This window comes from Diuraphis noxia, unplaced genomic scaffold, assembly GCF_037042655.1.
Source record: "Diuraphis noxia isolate RWA-SAM2 unplaced genomic scaffold, SU_Dnox_SAM2 contig0001, whole genome shotgun sequence".
Lineage (NCBI taxonomy): Eukaryota > Metazoa > Arthropoda > Insecta > Hemiptera > Aphididae > Diuraphis > Diuraphis noxia.
Window position 1 is genome coordinate 1,636,306 of NW_028301711.1, and position 19,784 is coordinate 1,656,089.

Genomic DNA, 19,784 nt, shown 5'->3' on the forward strand with positions numbered 1-19,784 from the left:
TTTCAAATTTCAATATTTCACCATACAGGTAAACTTTAAGATGCCGTGTGAATGGAGACAAACAATGTATTGTAAAGTAAGTAGATAAGTTACAAGATGAACTTCTAAGTTCTATTTTTGAATAAGACAATTTTTAAAAGCTTACTGTAGTTGAATTGTGTAATAATTTGTGTTGTATTGCACTATTGCTTTATTCAAAATGTATACTGTTGCATGAAAGTATATTATTATGTTATAGTTCTGTATTTGTATAACATTTGTAAAACAAATACATTTTGCTTATGGATATTGATTAAGTGTGGTGAAAGTAAATAGTACATTTTTATAGATTATATATAATATTTATAGTTTATTTTGTGTAAAAATTATTAGTTCATTAACATTTAATTGTAGGATTACCAACTGAAACTGGAAGTGATAGACAGAATAATGTTACAGACCAGTTATTATTGTCTTCAAGTAGTAAAAACTCTGAAATTGACAGCAGAAACGATATTGTTGAAGGTAATGTGTATTTTTTCATAAATTGTTTATTGTTAAAAATATATTTTTGTATTAATAAAATAAATTGAATAATGTTATAGACCAGTTATTATTGGCTTCAAGTAGTAAAAACTCTGAAATTGACAGCAGAAACGATATTGTTGAAGGTAATGTGTATTTTTTCATAAATTGTTTATTGTTAAAAATATATTTTTGTATTAATAAAATAAATTGAACAATGTTATAGACCAGTTATTATTGGCTTCAAGTAGTAAAAACTCTGAAATTGACAGCAGAAACGATGTTGTTGAAGGTAATGTGTATTTTTTCATAAATTGTATATTGTTAAAAGATATTATGTTTGTTTAAATAAAATTAATTAAACAATGTTATAGACCAGTTACTTGTAATTTCGGGCCATAAAAATGAAAATGATCCAGGAACCTGGCCATCTAAAATGTCTGACTCTATGAGAAGTTATTTTCATGGAATCGGTGCTTGTCAACCATCACCATTAGATTTAGCAAATGGCTTTCCAAAAGTATTTGATGTTTCAAGAATTGCAAGATGTTTTCATGAGAGTTATTACAACAAAGTGTTATTTGATGGTGCAGTTGTAAATCGGTCATGGTTATCATATTCTGTTTCATTAAATAGAGTTTTTTGTATAACTTGTATACTGTTTGGCCTACCAAAAGCTCATCGTTCTTCTTTTGCCTCAGAAGGAAATCAAGATTTTCGAAATATGAAAAGGAATATAGAAAATCATGAAACAGCAATTGAACACCTTCAAGCAGAAATTAGTCGTGGTTTATATGCAAACAACAATCGTATCGATGCACAGATAGTTCACTCAGCAAACAGAAAGGTATGCAAAAATCGAGAAATTTTAAAAGTAATTATTGATGTATTACTATACTTGGGAAGACAAAATATTGCCTTTAGAGGTCATGATGAGAGTTTTTTATCAATAAATCAAGGTAATTTTTTAGAACTTTTAAAATTAATCTCCCAGTACCATCCTGTTATTCAGCACCATTTGAACAAAATTCAAAACACGAAGAAAAACAGACTTACATACATGTCACATGATACTCAAAATTGTCTTCTTAAGATATTAGCTGAACAAATACGTTGCAAAATATTAAAAGAGGTTCAACAGGCTGGACTTTTTGCCATTATTATTGATACCACAACTGATGTGGCCAAATTAGAACAAATGTGTTTTGTTATTCGGTATATAAATAAAGAAGGTCAAATACAAGAACGCCTTATTGCCTTAGATACAACTTTGGATGCATCTGGATTAGGAATGTTCAATGTTTTTCTTAATATTACAGAAAAATATCAAATAAACTGGAAGACTCAATTATGTGCTCAGGCGTATGACGGTGCCGCCTCGATGCAAGGGCAATATTCTGGCCTACGGACACGAATCCAACAAGAAAATCCAAATGCTCTATATATTTGGTGTTTTGCGCATCAGCTTAATCTGGTTATAGTAGACATGTGTGACTGCTGTACAGAAACTAAAGTATTCCTTGGTGATGTTCAATCAGTAAATGACTTTATGCGAGCACGAAAAAGGACTGCACTATTTGTAGACTACCAAAAAAAATTGTATCCAAAAATGAGATTGCGTCGTTTAAAGCATTTTTCAACAACTAGGTGGACATCCCATGACAGAGCTATAATTGTGATTTATGAAAAATTTAAGGCATTAATTAAAACATTAAATCACCTATCATCATCACCTGACTCAGATCGAGATACTTCTTCTAAAGCGTCTAGTTTGGCCACTACGATTAGTGCATTTAAATTTGTAGTCACAATGTTGTTTTTGCAAAAAGTATTTTCTGCAACTACGCCACTGTCAAAATATTTACAATCAAAAAATTTGGATTTTATTCAAGCTATTGTATTAATTGATAAAGTTAAAGAGAGCCTAATTAATTTAAGAACAGAAAAAGAATTTTTAAATCTTATTAATGAAGCTCAAAGTTTTGCAGAAGAAAACAATTTAGCTGAAAAAATGTTCAAAGAAATTAGAATAAGGAAAAGAAAACTTATGCCTGGTGAAATTGGTCATGATGAACCTCAAATTTTGGCAATTGATCGTTATAAAACTACTGTGTACTTCACTGTTTTAGATACAATTTTATCATCTATTTCAAATAGATTTAAAGAATCTAGAGAAATATTAAAAGACTTAAGTATATTATCACCAGCTCGCATCAAATCATTTGGGAAAGAAAGAACTCCAAATTTACCAGTTGATGCATTTCAAGAACTTTGTAGGTGGTTACCAAAACTAGACCTACTTGCTTTAAAAAATGAATACTTAATATTTAGCAAATCAATAAATGCTCTTATTGATGGTATGTCTCCAAATCTTTTGCACAACAATGAAACAACATTTTTGTTTGAAAATAATCAAGCTAGCGATATTGAAGAACCATCTTCCGAAGAAGAAACGTGTGACACTGATAGCAGTGCAGGAGTTGATACAAAACAACTACTCGAAGTATTAACAAACTTTGGAATACTTCACAGTTTTCCAAATCTCCACTACGCATACAAAGCCTTACTTACAATTCCAACATCTTCTGCAAGTGCAGAAAGAGCATTTTCTAAAGTAATTGTTTTCTTATAATATATTTAATAAAACAATAAATGCATGGGTAGCGTCCTCTTAAGAATAAATCCCATAAAGCTCTTATGTTTTTTATTTTTAATCTTTGTAGCAATTTATAATTTGTCATAATATTTATTACAATAATACTCAATAAAATAATAAAATACTAATTTAATTTTTTTCAATGGTAGGTAAAACTGATAAAGTCAAGGTTGAGATCAACTACAAGCGAAGACCGATTAGAAAGTTTGATGATTTTAAACTGTGAAAGAGATATAAACATAGATTATAATTTGGCCATTGATACTTTTGCAGCAACATCAGATTTATTGAGGGACAATTTATTGTTTAAATAAAGATTTATTGTTATTAATATATTATAAGTAATTTTATTATATTTCTGATATTAAAATGACAAAGTATATTACTGTTGTAGAATTGTGAATTGGGGGTGTGGGGGCGAAGCCCCCACGGGTCTGTGTGAAAAAATGTAGGTGGTGGTGGTCGAATATTTATACTTGCCTCATAAAATAAAATAGTTCACGCCGCCACTGTCTCTGTGTATGATAAAATTTGCTTAGGGTTTATCATGGCGAATACAATCATGTGTGCTCTAAAATGTTTATAATAATATATTATGCGTGTACAGAATAGGTTTATACTACCAAAGTAGCCGAATTTCATGTATTGCCGCGGAACAGAGGGTCTGCAATCCACCGCAGGTGGATTGCCTACCTGACAAGCTGCTGCACATATGTTAATCGATATTCACTTGAGGAGATTAATAACTTGCTAGACACTGAAACATTGATTTCAAATTGACGATTTTTTACATACGAAAAAGCATCGGACATGCGACGGGAGGCCGTATTATTCAATGGCCGATTTACATAGGCGATGTGAGAATATATCTAGACATTCAAACTCGAAATTCAAACATTCCCGCCTTCGTAACGAGTTCGCCAAGCATTATCAGAAATCCTTATCACCTCCTCAAATTTTTGTTTTTAAACAGGAACAATTTTTATATGTAAAACTACGACGACATTGTCGTCACTAGCCTCCACCGCCCACTTCAGCGAGTCTCACCTATCCCCCGAGTTTCAGGACAGCGAGTTTCCGACAGCAGCTAGTTTAATAAATAAAATGTAAAATATAATTATTCCATAATATTTATCTTTATTATTTTAAAAATATTAAAAATGTTTAATGTACTATATATACAGAGTGATTCTTTTAATTGGGTACACTAATTATCTCGAAAAGTATTTACTTTTTTCAAAATATTTTTTTTTATGGTTTCAAGTTGTTAAAAAACCAACGTTTTTATTAAAAAATTATGTTTTTAAATATTTTTTATCCTTACCGTTTTTTTAAGTTTTTTACTTTTTTTAATGACAACATAGTTTTAATTTCATATTCTAAAGCAGAATATTTTTCTAAGTATTTTGATTCATAAAAATCGAATTTAGGACGAGTAGTTTATGAGTTATATGTATTTAAAGTCTTGACAAGCAGAGTAGTGGACAAACATTTTGCGGGGTAACCCCGTACCACTCCACTCTGCCAATCTAAACTTTAAATACTTATAACTCTAAAACTACTAGCCCTAAATTCGATTTTTATGAATCAAAATACTTTGAAAAATATTCTGCTTTGGAATATGAAATTAAAACTCTATGTTGTCATTCAAAAAAGTAAAAAACTTAAAAAATAATAAGGATAAAAAATATTTAAAAATATAATTTTTTAATAAAAACGTTGGTTTTTAACAACTTGAAACCATGTAAAAAAATATTTTGTAAAAAGTAAATACTTTTCGAGATAATTAGTATACCCACTTAAAAGAATCACCCTCTATATAAATAAATATACTGTTAGGCCTTATAACAATATAATAAGTAAAAACATTATATGTACCTACCCCACTGTGCGTTGATGTGTTTCAAATACATCAAATTGATGTAGCGTTAGAACCTGGAACTGTTGCTAAATAGTGTTACAAAACATAAATGAAATGTTCCGGTAATCATTTATGCCGAGTTTCAAAAACATACTTTGGAGAGTTTCTTTTAAGGTCCTACAATACATAACAAAACCATTTTAATGGAATATTCAATATACCATGTATTTCACTGGTTTAGTTATATATTTTTGAAACATAGAAAAAACGTTTCTTTTTTACAAACCTATGCTGATTAACTGTTATGTAAAAGAAATGATTTTACATTTTATCACAGTTCTGTTACTGATAAACATAAAATAAATGTTACAGTATTAACACAAATATCTTATTTGTCATGTATGAATAATTTCATTTTTTCTTTTAATTATTGCATTCGTTTGGCACTATATTTGAGTATATGACTAGTATTTTATATCTCTTATTAAATATTATATTATATGAATACAATATCCATGATTTAACAGTTGAGAAATATCTACTAGCTTGATAATGCAATAAAATATTTAAGAAAATTGAAATTGAATTTATTATTTATGAAATTTATTTATTCTAACTACTTATTACAAGATAGTATTCATATAGTAAATGATATATAACATTTTACAAATACTTTTTGAATGTATGAATGCAATCTTTTATAATAAAAATATCAATTTAACCTATTGATATACATAACATTATCATAGTAATAATTAATTTATGTTGCCGCCGCACAACATAAGTACTTGCACTGGACGGTGCCATCGTCGAGTTACCAGCGTTGCACAAAATGACACACGGTTGCCGGTGTGGCGTATCACGAGGCCTGTTATCACTGAAAGTTGTTGTTGTCGTTCATATGGCCGTAATGTCCGTCGTCCGTTCACCCCTTTTTTTTGCACATAATATAATCTGCGAAAATAGTCTTAAGCGATTTTTTCCGATTTATGTGCGTTCGCGTGTGCGCCTCCGTTGCCGTCATCACCCCGCGTCGCCGTCGTGTTAGTTCGTCGACGTATATTGTGCGACCGCTCATATTGCGCGTACTGTTCGCCAACACGAGTTTCGTCGTCGTACGAATACATCGTTCGCACTGTATTAACTGTCGACAATCGACATGATACACATTGATTGTTCGTGACGCGCGTATTATTCGCTTCCACGAACTTTTCAACTGATCAGCGGGCCGGAGCTTAACTGCGCACGCATTTCTCGTCGCCGTCGTGTTAGTTCATCGACGTATATTGTGCGACCGCTCGTATTGCGCGTACTGTTCGCCAACACGAGTTTCACCGTCGTACGAATACATCGTTCGCACTGTGTTAACTGTCGACAATCGACATAATACACTTTGATTGTTCGTGACGCGCGTATTGTTCGCTTCCACGAACCTTTCAACTGATGCACCATCTCAAGACGTCGCGGACACGTAATGTTGTACTTACTGGATTTTGTATTAACTATTAATATTAAGATAGCTATGTTCTACATTAAGATTAAACATTAAGTGTCCCCCCCATCCACGTTTGTGTAATTAATACATTCAATATATCTATAATATATATCTACTCATCCGACCATTCCTATTAAAACACTATCAATTGGTTACCCCAAATCCCGGTTCACTATCACCTCCATCATTCACGGGTCGAGGCTAGTGGCTGTACAATTTAAAAAAAAAACATAAATCAAATACTTCTTAAAACATAAACATTTGATACATATCATAACAAAATATATTTTATGAATACATGACAATATACTTAAAATAGTATACATTAAGGTTAGGTTAGGTTATGAGAAAAAGGTGAAAAAAATAAATAGAAATAAAAAATAAAAATAAAATTTTATTTAAATTAATGAGAGTACTGCAATTTACTCAAACGATTTTTTAAAACTATGGGTCCTGAATATAATAAAAACGAGCGAAATTCGGTAGCTTTCCAAAATTCTATACAATCCAAACTTCTCGGTAATCTACAAAATTCAGAAGGGACAAATGTTTTTAAATTTTTTAAATCACAAGAAACAATTTCTTGATCTTGATCTGTTAGTCTTACATCTTTTTTACCCTTAACCCAAAATTGTAATAGTCTTTTCATAATACCAAGACAGACATTGTGCATATAATCTATTACAAAAACATTACAGATATCAATAGGAAGTTCTTCAAACGGACTCAGTCCTTTATGATAATCATCATTATCACGATTTCTAAAAGAAACATTAGTTCTTAATGGTGAATTCAATTCTAAATAAACTATTCGGTGATCAATTGAATCTCTTTCGACAATGCAAGAATTACACCCAAAGTAGGCATTATGTCCTTTGACATTAAGTACAAACGCTTTAGCCGGAACATCACATATTACTTGATCCAACTCAAAAACAAAACATTGATTACAAATATTAGTACCGTAATTGATTAATAGTATTAATTCCGATATAAATGGATCTAAAAACTCTTGAACGGAACCAGGTTTTTTTGTTAAATCGTGGTAAATTCCTACTGGAATTGCAATTTTTTGAAGCTCATGGACATTTATAATTGATAGTAAAACAGGCCACACATTGCTCTTTGAAGATTTTGACATCAATATTTAAACTTAATTTAAGAATTTTTAAATCTTTTATAAATTTAAAATGTTTAATAATAATTGGAAATACCATATCAAATGGATATAAGACCCATTCTATATAGGTGTTTGTAAATGGGTTTTAGGAGTTCTAAGAACAGTACTTATATCTTTTGGTATATCAATTTGTTGAGATCTTAAAATATTTAACATACTATTGGCACAGTTATGTGTGACATTAAATTTAACAGCCCAATTCCGTATCTGATCACAATAATTGAAGTTTGATTTAATGATTTGTGATGGGCTGATGCTCATAAGTTGCCCGAGTAGCATTTATATTGTTCAGTGTCGATTTCTTTAAACTGTGCATTTTCAACGGTTCAAACACGGTATAAGAACTGTGTTTTGGTGTTGTTTTTAAATTCAAAATTTAAATAAATTCGATATTGTTCAACCACAGGTATATCGGTGATAAATGATAATCTTTGTAACTACTCACTACAATGACGTATTTTCATATCATACATAATGTATTATAAGACCACAGAATAGATGAAAAAAAAATAATCTATTCTGTGATAAGACCATCTATAAATAACAGCCGTATTACGTATTTTCACATCAGCTGTTATTTGTATTATTCTGTGCACGATTACAGATATCATAGTTCATGGTTAAATGATATGAAGTATACCCAATACTTGGTTATCGTGAAGCACATGGCAATACGTTGAGTATATTCTGATAAACGGTTATGTTATAAACTTTTAAGATTATAAGCACGATGTGATTATAAGATTGAATAATTATTGAATTGGCTCGAATCGAGTCGTTAATGTTAATAAAGTTTTACTTTTTAATTCATTTTTAAGTGTTTAAATTTTAATAATGCACTTATTAGGTTATAATAAAGTTCAAGTTTAATATAAACATTATACAAAGTTCTTGAATATATCTTTTCTTAGATATCTACCACATATTGTATTTTATTTAATAACTAGCTGCCATCGGAAACTCGCTGTCCTGAAACTCGGGGGTCCGTGAGACTCGCTGTGAGTGGTTGGTGTTGGCTGGAAACGATAATGTCGTAGTTTATTTTTTAACAAAAAAATGAATTGTTGGTTGAAAAACAAAAATTATCTATGTGATAAGGAGTTTTGATAAGACTCGGTGTTGGTGATCACGTTCCGAAGGCGGGAAGTTTGAATTTCGAGTTTGAATGTCTAGATTTCTCACATTGCCCACGGAAGTCGGCAATTGAATAATACGGCCTCACGTCACATGTCAGGTGCTTTTTCGTATGTTAAAAAAAAAGTAATATTTTGAAATTCATTTTGATGTGTCTAGCAAGTCAGTCAACACAGATGAACATCGATTAATTTTCAAATAAGCTACTCAAGTTGGACAATGTGCTACATCAATTCAAGTATGCAGACAAGACGATAAGTGGAATTAATATTTAGCGAATAGGTATTTTAGTATAAATGTTATAGCCATATTTCATCAACAGTAATATGGATCGTGTACGGTCACTCGGTTGTCAGTGCAAGGCGGATTTCATAGACACTCAAAAATCATGTTATACGTGTATAGTCGTGTAGATAGTAAAATTTTATGGTATAATAGCTGCCTGTGTAACTCGATTCCGGGCATTGTGGAAGCCGCCTCCGGCGCCTTCGTGGTGGTCAAGCGGAAATCGTTAGACCGGAAATTCAAAAAGAAATTAAGCCAAACCGAAATCTGAGACTTTGAGTGTCTAGCGGTCTTTCCTCTTCTGGTGTAATACACTAATACGTGTCCTGTCGCATGCCCTGTTCTGTTTTGACTGTATAAGCAATTAGGAAATGCGAATAGTTGTATTCGAATGTCTAACTATCAATCATCACTTATGTAAATCTTTGCGGGATATAGCATCCACGTATGGTGGCCCGTCGCATGCAAGATGTAAGAGAAAATCGGGGGCCTGTGGCTTTGAGTGGGTACCGATTTCGGTGCACGGCGCAAGTCTTTTGTGATAAGGATTATAGGGAACAAATGCAGTTTAGTACCCACGCGATTTTTTCGATTTCTTTTTCCCCAAAAATGTGTGTTTTAAAGCACTGAACACAAAAGTCTGATTCCAAAACTCTCGCAAATCATTATTTTGGAAGTTATACCAAAAAAACTATAAAACATTAATTTTTTCAAAAATACGTGATATCTACGAAAAAAACATCAAAAAACTATTTTTTGATTTTTTTTTTAAATTATTAACAGTTAAATAACAAAGTTTTCAAGTATAGTGACTCGCTTCGCCTGCCGGCTCTGGTCGGTATGGTAAAAATGTATACGTGTGCTGGGCATACCTCCTAACGTCGATAGTCTGATATTGTATTTTTGTAGGAGAAAATGTTAAAGCCGAATCTCAAGTGAATAAAAAGGTTAAGGCAACCAGGTAGGTATGTAGGTGTCTGGTTGCGAACACGGTGTTCGTAGTAAGTGAAATTAAAATGTTCCATAAACTTGATAATAAATGCTATACATTATTTATATAGACACCTGGTTTGGTGTATCACAACATTATTATTGTTTATAGATAATTAAGTACATAGTTGTTAGATGCATATAATATGTGTAGCCTATAAAACATCAATTAAATGTAATGTATCCTATTGCTATTATATATTATATAATATTATATGTGTGTTGTACACATGCTTATAGTTTTTGGTTTTAAAATATTGCTATGGACTAGCGTCCCGCATTACATAGTTCACGGTCAACTAGGTACCAGCCGCATCAATCTAGGGAAGGGTGCGACGATGCTTGTAAATGTAGGAGAGACAGCATTTCTGGAAATCATTAAAATTAGGGACACACTAAATCATGGGAACAGACGACTATAAAAATGTCCTCAATAAGGGTGCACAAGACGTAGTTTTATGCATCATTACAAAAGTTCAAAGAACCAAATGTTTAAATGTAATATTATAATATATACTCTTAATGTTAATTATAATATCAATCGCTAAGGTCTGCAGCTGCACGGGATGCACATTTGGCTTGTATGTGGGCGAGTAACATTTCCGTCAGTCTAGATAATTATACCACATCCGTGAGAACAGCGACAAGAACGAGTAGACTATGGGGAGTAGAGGGTAGCACTATATAAGGGACCCCGAAACGGCCTGTATTCAGACGCGACTTGACCAGACTAGCCAGAGCACCTTCACGCCAGTCTGTTGTTTAATTTAATTCATTGGACTTAGAAAATTTCTTATAAACAATATTTTGAACTTAGAAAATATTCGAATCAAACCGAATTTATTCTATCATTCAGAATACTTAACTTACATTCAGCTTTCATGTTATAAATAAATATATGTTTTACCACAATAAATAAACAATTAATCTAATTAAGAAGAGTTCTACGTTGTGTAATTAACTCAAGAGTCACCTTCCAAACATCATCCTTGACTACTGATACCTGTAGGCGACGTGATCACTACATCTGGCGCAGTCGATTACGGAACCCTAAGAAGAACATCAAAAAAATTCAAGAGGAGAAAAAGCAGAATTTTTCGCAAAAAATAAATTTTTTCGAAAATTTTGAAAAATTCCACAACTTCGAGTCAAGAATTTCACGGAGGCAGTTCGACAGAATCACCGTTGGGGAACTGATCACTTTCCAACAACTCCGAGGGTCAAAAGAATCTACGTAGAGGTCAACAGTCGATAGCGCAGGAAAATCAGCTTCAGTCAAGATGAACCAAAATACGAAGACGACAGTATTGTGAGTTATAATTTTTGTGTAGTATTTTTTAGAGAATGTTTTTGTAAGCTTTGTTGGGTCGCGTCTCCTTTAGATTTTTTAGGATCTATCGTATAAAACACTTTTGGTGTGTGCATCTACACCACCATTAGAACATTAAATTCATAAATATATTATTTTTATATATAAATATAAATTAAATGATAAACTCAGATAATATATATACGTTTAATGAATATTATTGATTAATAATATAATAAAATAAACAGGCACAAATAAAACCTAGGTAAAATAAAATAAAAAGATAACGTTATAACGAGAAATAATTTAATGATAAATAATTGAGTATTGATAAATGAAAATAAGTGAATTGATAATTTTGAAGAATATTAAAGGATATATATATGTATATAAATAATTGAGATTTTTAGTAAGGCAAGAAATAAGACCTTAGATTATAAAGTAATTGGGATATTGATAATTGTGATTTTTTGAGAAGGCAAGAGGTAAGACCTTATGATATATAGTAATTGAAATAAATAATAGTGATTTTTTTTGGAAGGCAAGAGGTAAGACCTTATTTGTTGATAATTGAGAATTAAATTGGAATTTTAGAAAAGGCGAGAAAATAAGTCCTTAGTTTTATGAATAAATATTGAGAATAATTATGAGATTTTGTTGAAAAAGATATATAATGTGTGCACGCACAGTTTATTGAGAATAGATATTGAATAGTAAAATATATATATATATATTATAATATAATATAATATATATTATAATATATTGTATAGTAAAAAGGAAATTATAGAAAAATGATGAATAAATGATAAATGATATATGATAAATGATAAATGATAAATGGTAAATGAATAATTGAAGTATAGAGAAAATAATTGAGAGTAATAAGAAATAAAATTTTGAAGTGAAAGAAAGTAATTTTAGAACCGGTTCGAATTAGATTTAAATAGTATATAATATTAGATATATGTATAATAGTATATAATATTAGATAAATATAATAGCATAAATATAGTCCACATTAAGTAAAAATAGTATAATAAATAAATTAAAGTAGTCTAGAATAAGTTATAATAGTTTAAATAAATTTGAATTAAAATTATTAATTAAGATTTAATAAAAATAATAATAAATAAGTTTATAAGTAGTTTTGCGATATATTAATTTAATTATTTTATTTGGAGTAATTAACCAAAAGATAAATAATTATAACATAAAGGCGTAATATTTAATAGTAGTAATGATATAATTAATGCGTTAGTGTGAGTGCAGTTTATAGTAAAACTGATATAAAATAAATACGCAACATAAAACAAAAACATCGCGGAACACGATTTTTTTTTAAATATAATAAATGACGTGTTACGGAATCGAATAAATAATAAAGGTAATATTGAGTATTGAAATCGAAGTTGAGAATAAAGGTATTTAGAAAATAAAATATATTAAATATATAGTTGAATAAATAAACAAGAATAAATATTAGAAAGTTATTGAGGGAAGAATAAATGTTATTTTTATGAAATAAATAAAATTATTTTTCAAAGTTTAAATGAATAAAAAATATATTGATGAATAAAAATTCAGGGGAAGTACAAGATATTTTGACAGGAAGCATATTAGTAACATCTGACGACGAAACTAGAGACGTAGGTGTTCAAGTAGACAACAACGAGGGGGCTGTAGTAGTCCAAACAAAGACAAATATCGTTAAAACAGAACAAACATTAAGGGGCCTCGTCACCACATGTTTTTTTTTCAAAAACTACTGTTTCTAATTCTAACGATGCGTGTCGACAATTATCACGATTCTCATTCTGGAAAAATATTCGGATTCTCCACAATATGTACGAGGGAATGACCTCGATACATTTTTAAGTTTTTTTAATTTTAATTACAATAAATATTGTAAAAAATTAAAACAATTGCAAATCTTCAAGCTTAATTATTTAACCAACCAAGTAAAATTTTAAAAATGTGCTTAGGTCGATCCCTTTTACATGTTGTGAAAAAAAAGAATATTTTGTCAGAATGCAAATCGAGGTAACCGTTGCGACGCATCGTTAGAATTAGAATCGTATGTTAGAGTGAAAAAAAAAAAATTTTCGTGATGACAATATTACGTATTGACATGCGCGTGCGAGTGCGTGCGACGTAGCCCCTCCGTACCGCTACCTCCGTGCCACGCATACATCTAATAATGAACCTGTATAATGACACAATGTAATATGATTAGATACGTATAATTCTTAGTATTCTAACTATTCTATAACAATATTAGCAAAAACTATAAAATCCGTGCCCTGATAATAATTTATACACATTAAGATGCTATTATTATTTTCTTGAATTCTAATAGGTACTTATTTTATAAATTTATAATTTCCGATCGCTTTGAATTTATTATTTAGTATTTTAGTCACTATTTAACTTTCTTTCTGTAAAGACTAAATAATTATTGTAATTAGAAAAATGAATTCCAAGTATAAAGTAAAAACTAAAATTCCATTATCTAAAAGAAAAAAACACAAAGGTTTCATTAATGCTGTAAGAGGCTGTCATACCACGAACCAAAAAAATAATACAGATGCAATACAGTAAGTTTTTAAAAAATAAAAATAAATATTAAATTATTATTATTATTTTATATTTTATTATTATTTACAAAAATAGAATCCCTTCTGAATCATTGATTACTCTAAGTACCGAAGAAAATAGGTCACATGTGAACATTTCTTACCCTCTTTCCTCAAGTGATATGGATTTAGCTTTACCACTAACTTGCGAAATCGATGACAATTCATACATAGGCAGTAATAAAAAAGTATTGGTTACGTCATCCCCTAATATTGGCCAAACACCGTCAACTTCATTATTAGCAACTAGTTTATCATCAATCAAAATTGTCAATGAAGTTTATACTGGTACAGAAAAAAATGATTCGATGGAAATTAATATAACTGGTAGAAGAATAGTAAATATAGTTTATTTATTTAATCAAATTAAAAACGTGGAAAATCACGAACCATTTGATTGTGGATTTAAAGACATGATTTTAATCGGAGAAAGAAAATTCGGATTTAAATCTATTTTCCATTTCAAATGTTCGATGTGTAGTATAAAAAAATACATTTCAACGGAAAGTGAAGAATTAATGAACATTAATACATCAGCGGTGGCAGGTGTGATGAATATTGGAGGTGGATTCAGTCAATTAGAAGAAATTATGTGCACCATGGAAATACCGATAATGAGTCAAAATACATATCAAATTGAACATAATTTAGTTTGTAATGGTTATGAGGACGCAGCAATTCAAACAATGAAAGAAGCAGCTAAAATCGAGGCAGAATTAGCAATAAAAGAAGGAGATATTGATGTCGATGGAATGCCTCTGATTACAGTAGTAGCAGATGGAAGCTGGTGCAAGAGATCGTACAGAACCATGTATAATTCACTCTCTGGAATGGTAAGTAGTTTCCAACATTACTAAGTATCACTATAATATAAGTAGTATATTTAATATTTTATTTACTATATTAAACATTAGAACAACAGTAGGTTAAATTAATTTTTCTAAAAAAAATAAGTTTGAAAATGTCATTGTGTTAATTAAAAAACGTTATTGAACAAAAATAAATTAAAAATGAAAACAAAAATAAATTTTATCACGAAAAAAAATATAAATTAAACCATGAAAAAATTATATAAAAATTATGTATCTGTAGTTATAATATTAAAAAAAAAAAAAATGTTGGATTTACAAAATGCATGATGAACATTAAGTTATAATTTATAAGAAAATGTCATATTTGGGGTACTATGTCAAGTATTCGAAAGTCATGTGTTAGAAAGTCAAGTGTTATAAATTTAAGTCTCATAAGAGTCATGTGTTATAAAACGGATTTCTCATAAAAATCATGGGTTATATATAATATTATTAGAGCGGCCAATGACCTATGTTGTCGAGGCCTTGTTCTTTATAATAAAAAAAAAAAAATATATATATTATTAGAGTACCTACATGTAGTAGCTAAATGTTATCTTTATTTGTTATCGGGTATTTGCATCGTGGTGATGCACAATTATATCGTGCAAGAGGCAGTTAAGAATATAGTTTGTCATTAGTAACTCAGTCTACGAAAATGAATAGTCACTCAGACTACAAAAAGTTATTTTTTAAAGTTTTTGTATAATTTAATGGAAATGGAATTAAGTTTGACCGTCACTCCATCCATTCATGAGAAGCGTGATACATTGGATATTAATGGCTATTTATATATATTCAATAGACAATATCAACGAAAAATTGACGATAATCTTGTATTTTATTGGATTTGTCGATGCGGAGCACGGATACAGACTATCATAAAAAAATAATACATTACAAAATATATGTAAACGATTAGAGCAGAACCCTGGGTATGATATAAAAGAATTTCTTAAAGCAATTGCTTCAAATTTTAAATTTTAAACATTTTTACAATTATTCCTTTTTTTTAAATTGTTTAACATTAACATTTTAATTCACACATAATATATAGTAATTCAATTTTTTATATCTACTGTAATTTTTATAATACATAACTTTTATGACATATGATTTTTATGAGAAATATATTTAAATATTTTATAACATTTGATTTTTATGACACTTAATATTATAATATCTGACCTTATAACACACGACTTTCTAACACTAGACCTAGATTCCATATTTGGTTATAGGTAACTTGTTATTAAATATTAAATTATTATTAATTTATTACACGAAAACAACTAGTTTTATCAGTGTTTATCTTTATTTTGTACTTACCATTTAGTATTTTTGTTTCAATGCATAAGAGCAAATTTTTATGTTTAGATATATTTTATAACTACAACTGTATGTTAAACTTCATTATTATTTTAGATTCTGAGCGGAGTGAAGAATGTATTGACTTTACAATGTTGTGTGGTTTTTAAAATTTTTTTTTTATTAAAATGATGAAAAAATCGATTTTAGATATTGGTGTAACTCTAAAACTAATTACCGTAGAGACATGAAATTTTCACAGAATGTTTATTCAGTCATTTTCTATACATGATAAAATTTTTAAATTTTTCCAAGTTATTTATAGACATTTGTAATTTTCAATCATTTTTAGTTTTTTTTTTATAAATGACAATCAAATTTTATTCGTTGGGTAAAAAATCTTCAAAATTTGATACAAGACTTCTAATAAATTGTCGCAATAGTAGTTAAAAAAAATTAAAAATATATAGCCACAAATTTTTTTAATAAGCATTGAAAGTTCGAATTTTAACAAAATACTTAAAAATCATGAAAATTTACAATTTATTTTGTGTTAGAAATTTATAAAATTTTTTTTTTAAATCTAAGGTTTGAAAATTCTATACAAGATTCTTCATGGGTTTGTCTACTTTAATCAAATAAAAAATTTCTACTGGAAAGTTAAATTAAATTTTTATGCGCATTTGAATTACAATATTAGATATTCATTCAATTTCTGTTGTACCGATACTTGTAAGACGGAGACAACAAATGCCAGTGTTACGTACTACTAATATTGTATAAAATATCCTAGACTGAAAACTCGTCTCCGATCAGAATCGTTTTTCGTATACAATGATATAATATCATTGAATTCAAATTTAATACCATCAATTACAGTTACCCACTTGTAAACTACTGTACAGAAGAGCGACATCCACTTACTTACCAGCTTTTTAATTATTTACTTTAGAAATATAACACTATAGTGCATCACTTTAACTATACACTTTTAAAATTTAAAATTTTGAATTTTCTAATTTTTATAAAAGTTATAACACCCATTAAGATCAATTGATTTTAAATATTTTATTTTTGTATCTACCTATATTGCGCGGTACTAAAATAATTTATAAGAATAAAAAGAAACAAAAGTCAAAACTGTATTTTTGAAATCAATAAACAATAACGGAAACGGAAAAATTTAAAACGTTTTCCATCCCAGATAAAAATTGAACATATTATAATTTTTTAACTACCTATAAAATGATTTGAAAATTATGAAGAAAGTTGAATTACATTTTCAATTTTTAAATGTTGACCTCCTAACTATTTATCGGGTATATAGATTATTATAGACACAAAAAATAAAAAAATAAATACACTTCATTGTAAAATGAATACACGATCATCGCTCTGCTCAGAATCTAAAATATTAAAAATTAATAATTTAATATTAATTGAAATGAAGTGAAATATGCCTAATAATATTATAGATAATGAAATTAACAATTTTAACATTTTTCCATCATATATATTTTTAGGCTGCAATCGTTGGATACCGTACAAAAAAAGTATTGTATATGGGTGTAAAAAATAAATTTTGCTCAACTTGTGCTAGAATGAAAATTGGAGACAAAGTTAAAATTCACGAGTGCTATAAAAATTGGAAATCGTCTGATGGATCCTCATCAATGGAGGCTGCAGTTATTGTTAACGGATTTAGAGAAAGTGAAAGTATGTATGGGATTAGATACCACAAGTTAATTGCTGACGGCGATAGTAGTGTTTATAAACAAATTTTGGAAGCACGACCTTACAAAAATCGTACCGTTGAAAAAATTGAATGTAAAAATCATTTATTAAGGAATTTTTGTAAGAAAATGAGGGAAATCGCTACAAAAAAACAAGCAGGGAAATTGGAAAATAGAAAATTACTACAAAATAATATTTTAAGATTGCGTAAAGGAATAGTTTCAGCGATACAATATAGAATAAAAAATAAAGATAACGATAATGATTTACGAAATGATATTTTGAACTCAATTGATCACATTTTTGGACAACATAATAAATGCTCGTCTTATTTTTGCAACAAAGAAAATACCATTAATTATTTAGAAAAAATTAAAGCTACAGATTCACTATTTTATTATAATTTAATGCAACCTGTTCGTTATTTGGCCAGACATAGCCGCAGTCTAATGCACAATGTTGACAGTAACGTCGTCGAATCGTTGAACGGTATTATCGCTAAATTAATCGGAGGAAAAAGAGTTAATTTTGCCATGAATAGATCATACCAAGGCCGTGTTTCTGCAGCTACAGTAATTAAAAATACAAAACGCCCGCTTTATTTATTACATAAAGCTTTACTCAAGCGTAGCCCTGGCACAAAATGTCTATCAATGAAGTTGGAATTGAAACGTCAAAATAAACAAAATCGACAAAATGAAGTAAGACATAAAACTTATAGAAAAAAATTAAAATTTCGAAGTGATAACATAGATCCATCGTATGGCGAAAACTCTCAAAAACCAGATATGACAGAAGAACAATACGAAGAAGAAAAAAATAACGTTTTACAATTATTAAAAGAAATGTCAGCTAATCGGAAAATTATTGAAAGAGAAACTATTGAACAATCGGGATCTAAAGAATGGCTTGATTACAGAAGAAATTTTATTACTGCTTCGAATTTTGGACGCATTATTTGCTTACGCAGTGACACATCATGTGATAGTGTAGTTAAAAGTATGCTATATAAATCTGATATAGACTGTAAAGCAATGGAGTATGGGCGTGAACACGAAGAAGAAGCTATATTGGAATTGGAAAAAGTTTTAGGTGTGCAAATATCAAAATGTGGTTTATTTATAGATTCCAAGGATTATTTTTTAGGAGCAACACCTGATGGTTTAATCGGCGATGATACACTAGTTGAACTCAAATGTCCTTTATCAGCAGCAAATATAACGCCCGAAGAAGGAATATTTCAAAGAAAAATTACACTATGGAAAATCAATAAAAATAAAGATATAGGAATAAATACCAACCACAAATATTACTACCAGGTACAGGGACAACTACACGTCACTGGCCGAAGATTTGGTATAATAGCATATTGGACAAATAAAGGTATAAAATATGAAACAATAGAACGCGATGATATATTTTGGGATAACAAAATGTTTCCAAAACTAAAAATGTTTTTCTTCAACTGTCTTCTTCCTGAATTGGTTGATCCCAGACATACCAGAAGTATGTCAATAAGAAACCCTAGTTATATTATGGAAGCAAAAACGAAGAAAGGAAAAAAAGGGGATAAACTACACTAATACTTCTTTGAATTATATACTATTCACATTGTACATATTTTGTTATAGTTTTATCTAAATAATTTAATACTATTTTATCACAATTATTATTCTATTATGTATTATAAAAATACCTTTATCAAAAATTTAAGATGTGTTTTTATTACAAAATAAATAATAATGTAATAATTTATAATGCTTATAATAAAATTAATAAAGCAGATGTTTATGCTTCGTTTTTTCCCTTTTCAGCCATATTTTTTTTAAATGTACAACCTA

General features: G+C 29.3%; 2 protein-coding genes across 2 annotated transcripts; both read left to right on the forward strand.

Moving 5' to 3' along the window:
- Window positions 1-653: 653 nt before the first annotated feature.
- Window positions 654-3,474, forward strand: LOC149059225 (zinc finger MYM-type protein 1-like). The gene is made up of 4 exons (XM_089223161.1): window positions 654-657; window positions 731-796; window positions 879-3,118; window positions 3,310-3,474. The coding sequence occupies exons 1-4, from the start codon at window positions 654-656 to the stop codon at window positions 3,472-3,474; spliced, it is 2,475 nt and encodes an 824-aa protein (XP_089079287.1).
- A 10,412-nt stretch (window positions 3,475-13,886) lies between these two features.
- Window positions 13,887-19,526, forward strand: LOC149059226 (uncharacterized). The gene is made up of 3 exons (XM_089223168.1): window positions 13,887-14,011; window positions 14,088-14,883; window positions 17,733-19,526. Exons 1-3 carry the CDS (start codon window positions 13,887-13,889, stop codon window positions 19,524-19,526), a joined length of 2,715 nt encoding a protein of 904 aa, XP_089079294.1.
- Window positions 19,527-19,784: the final 258 nt, after the last annotated feature.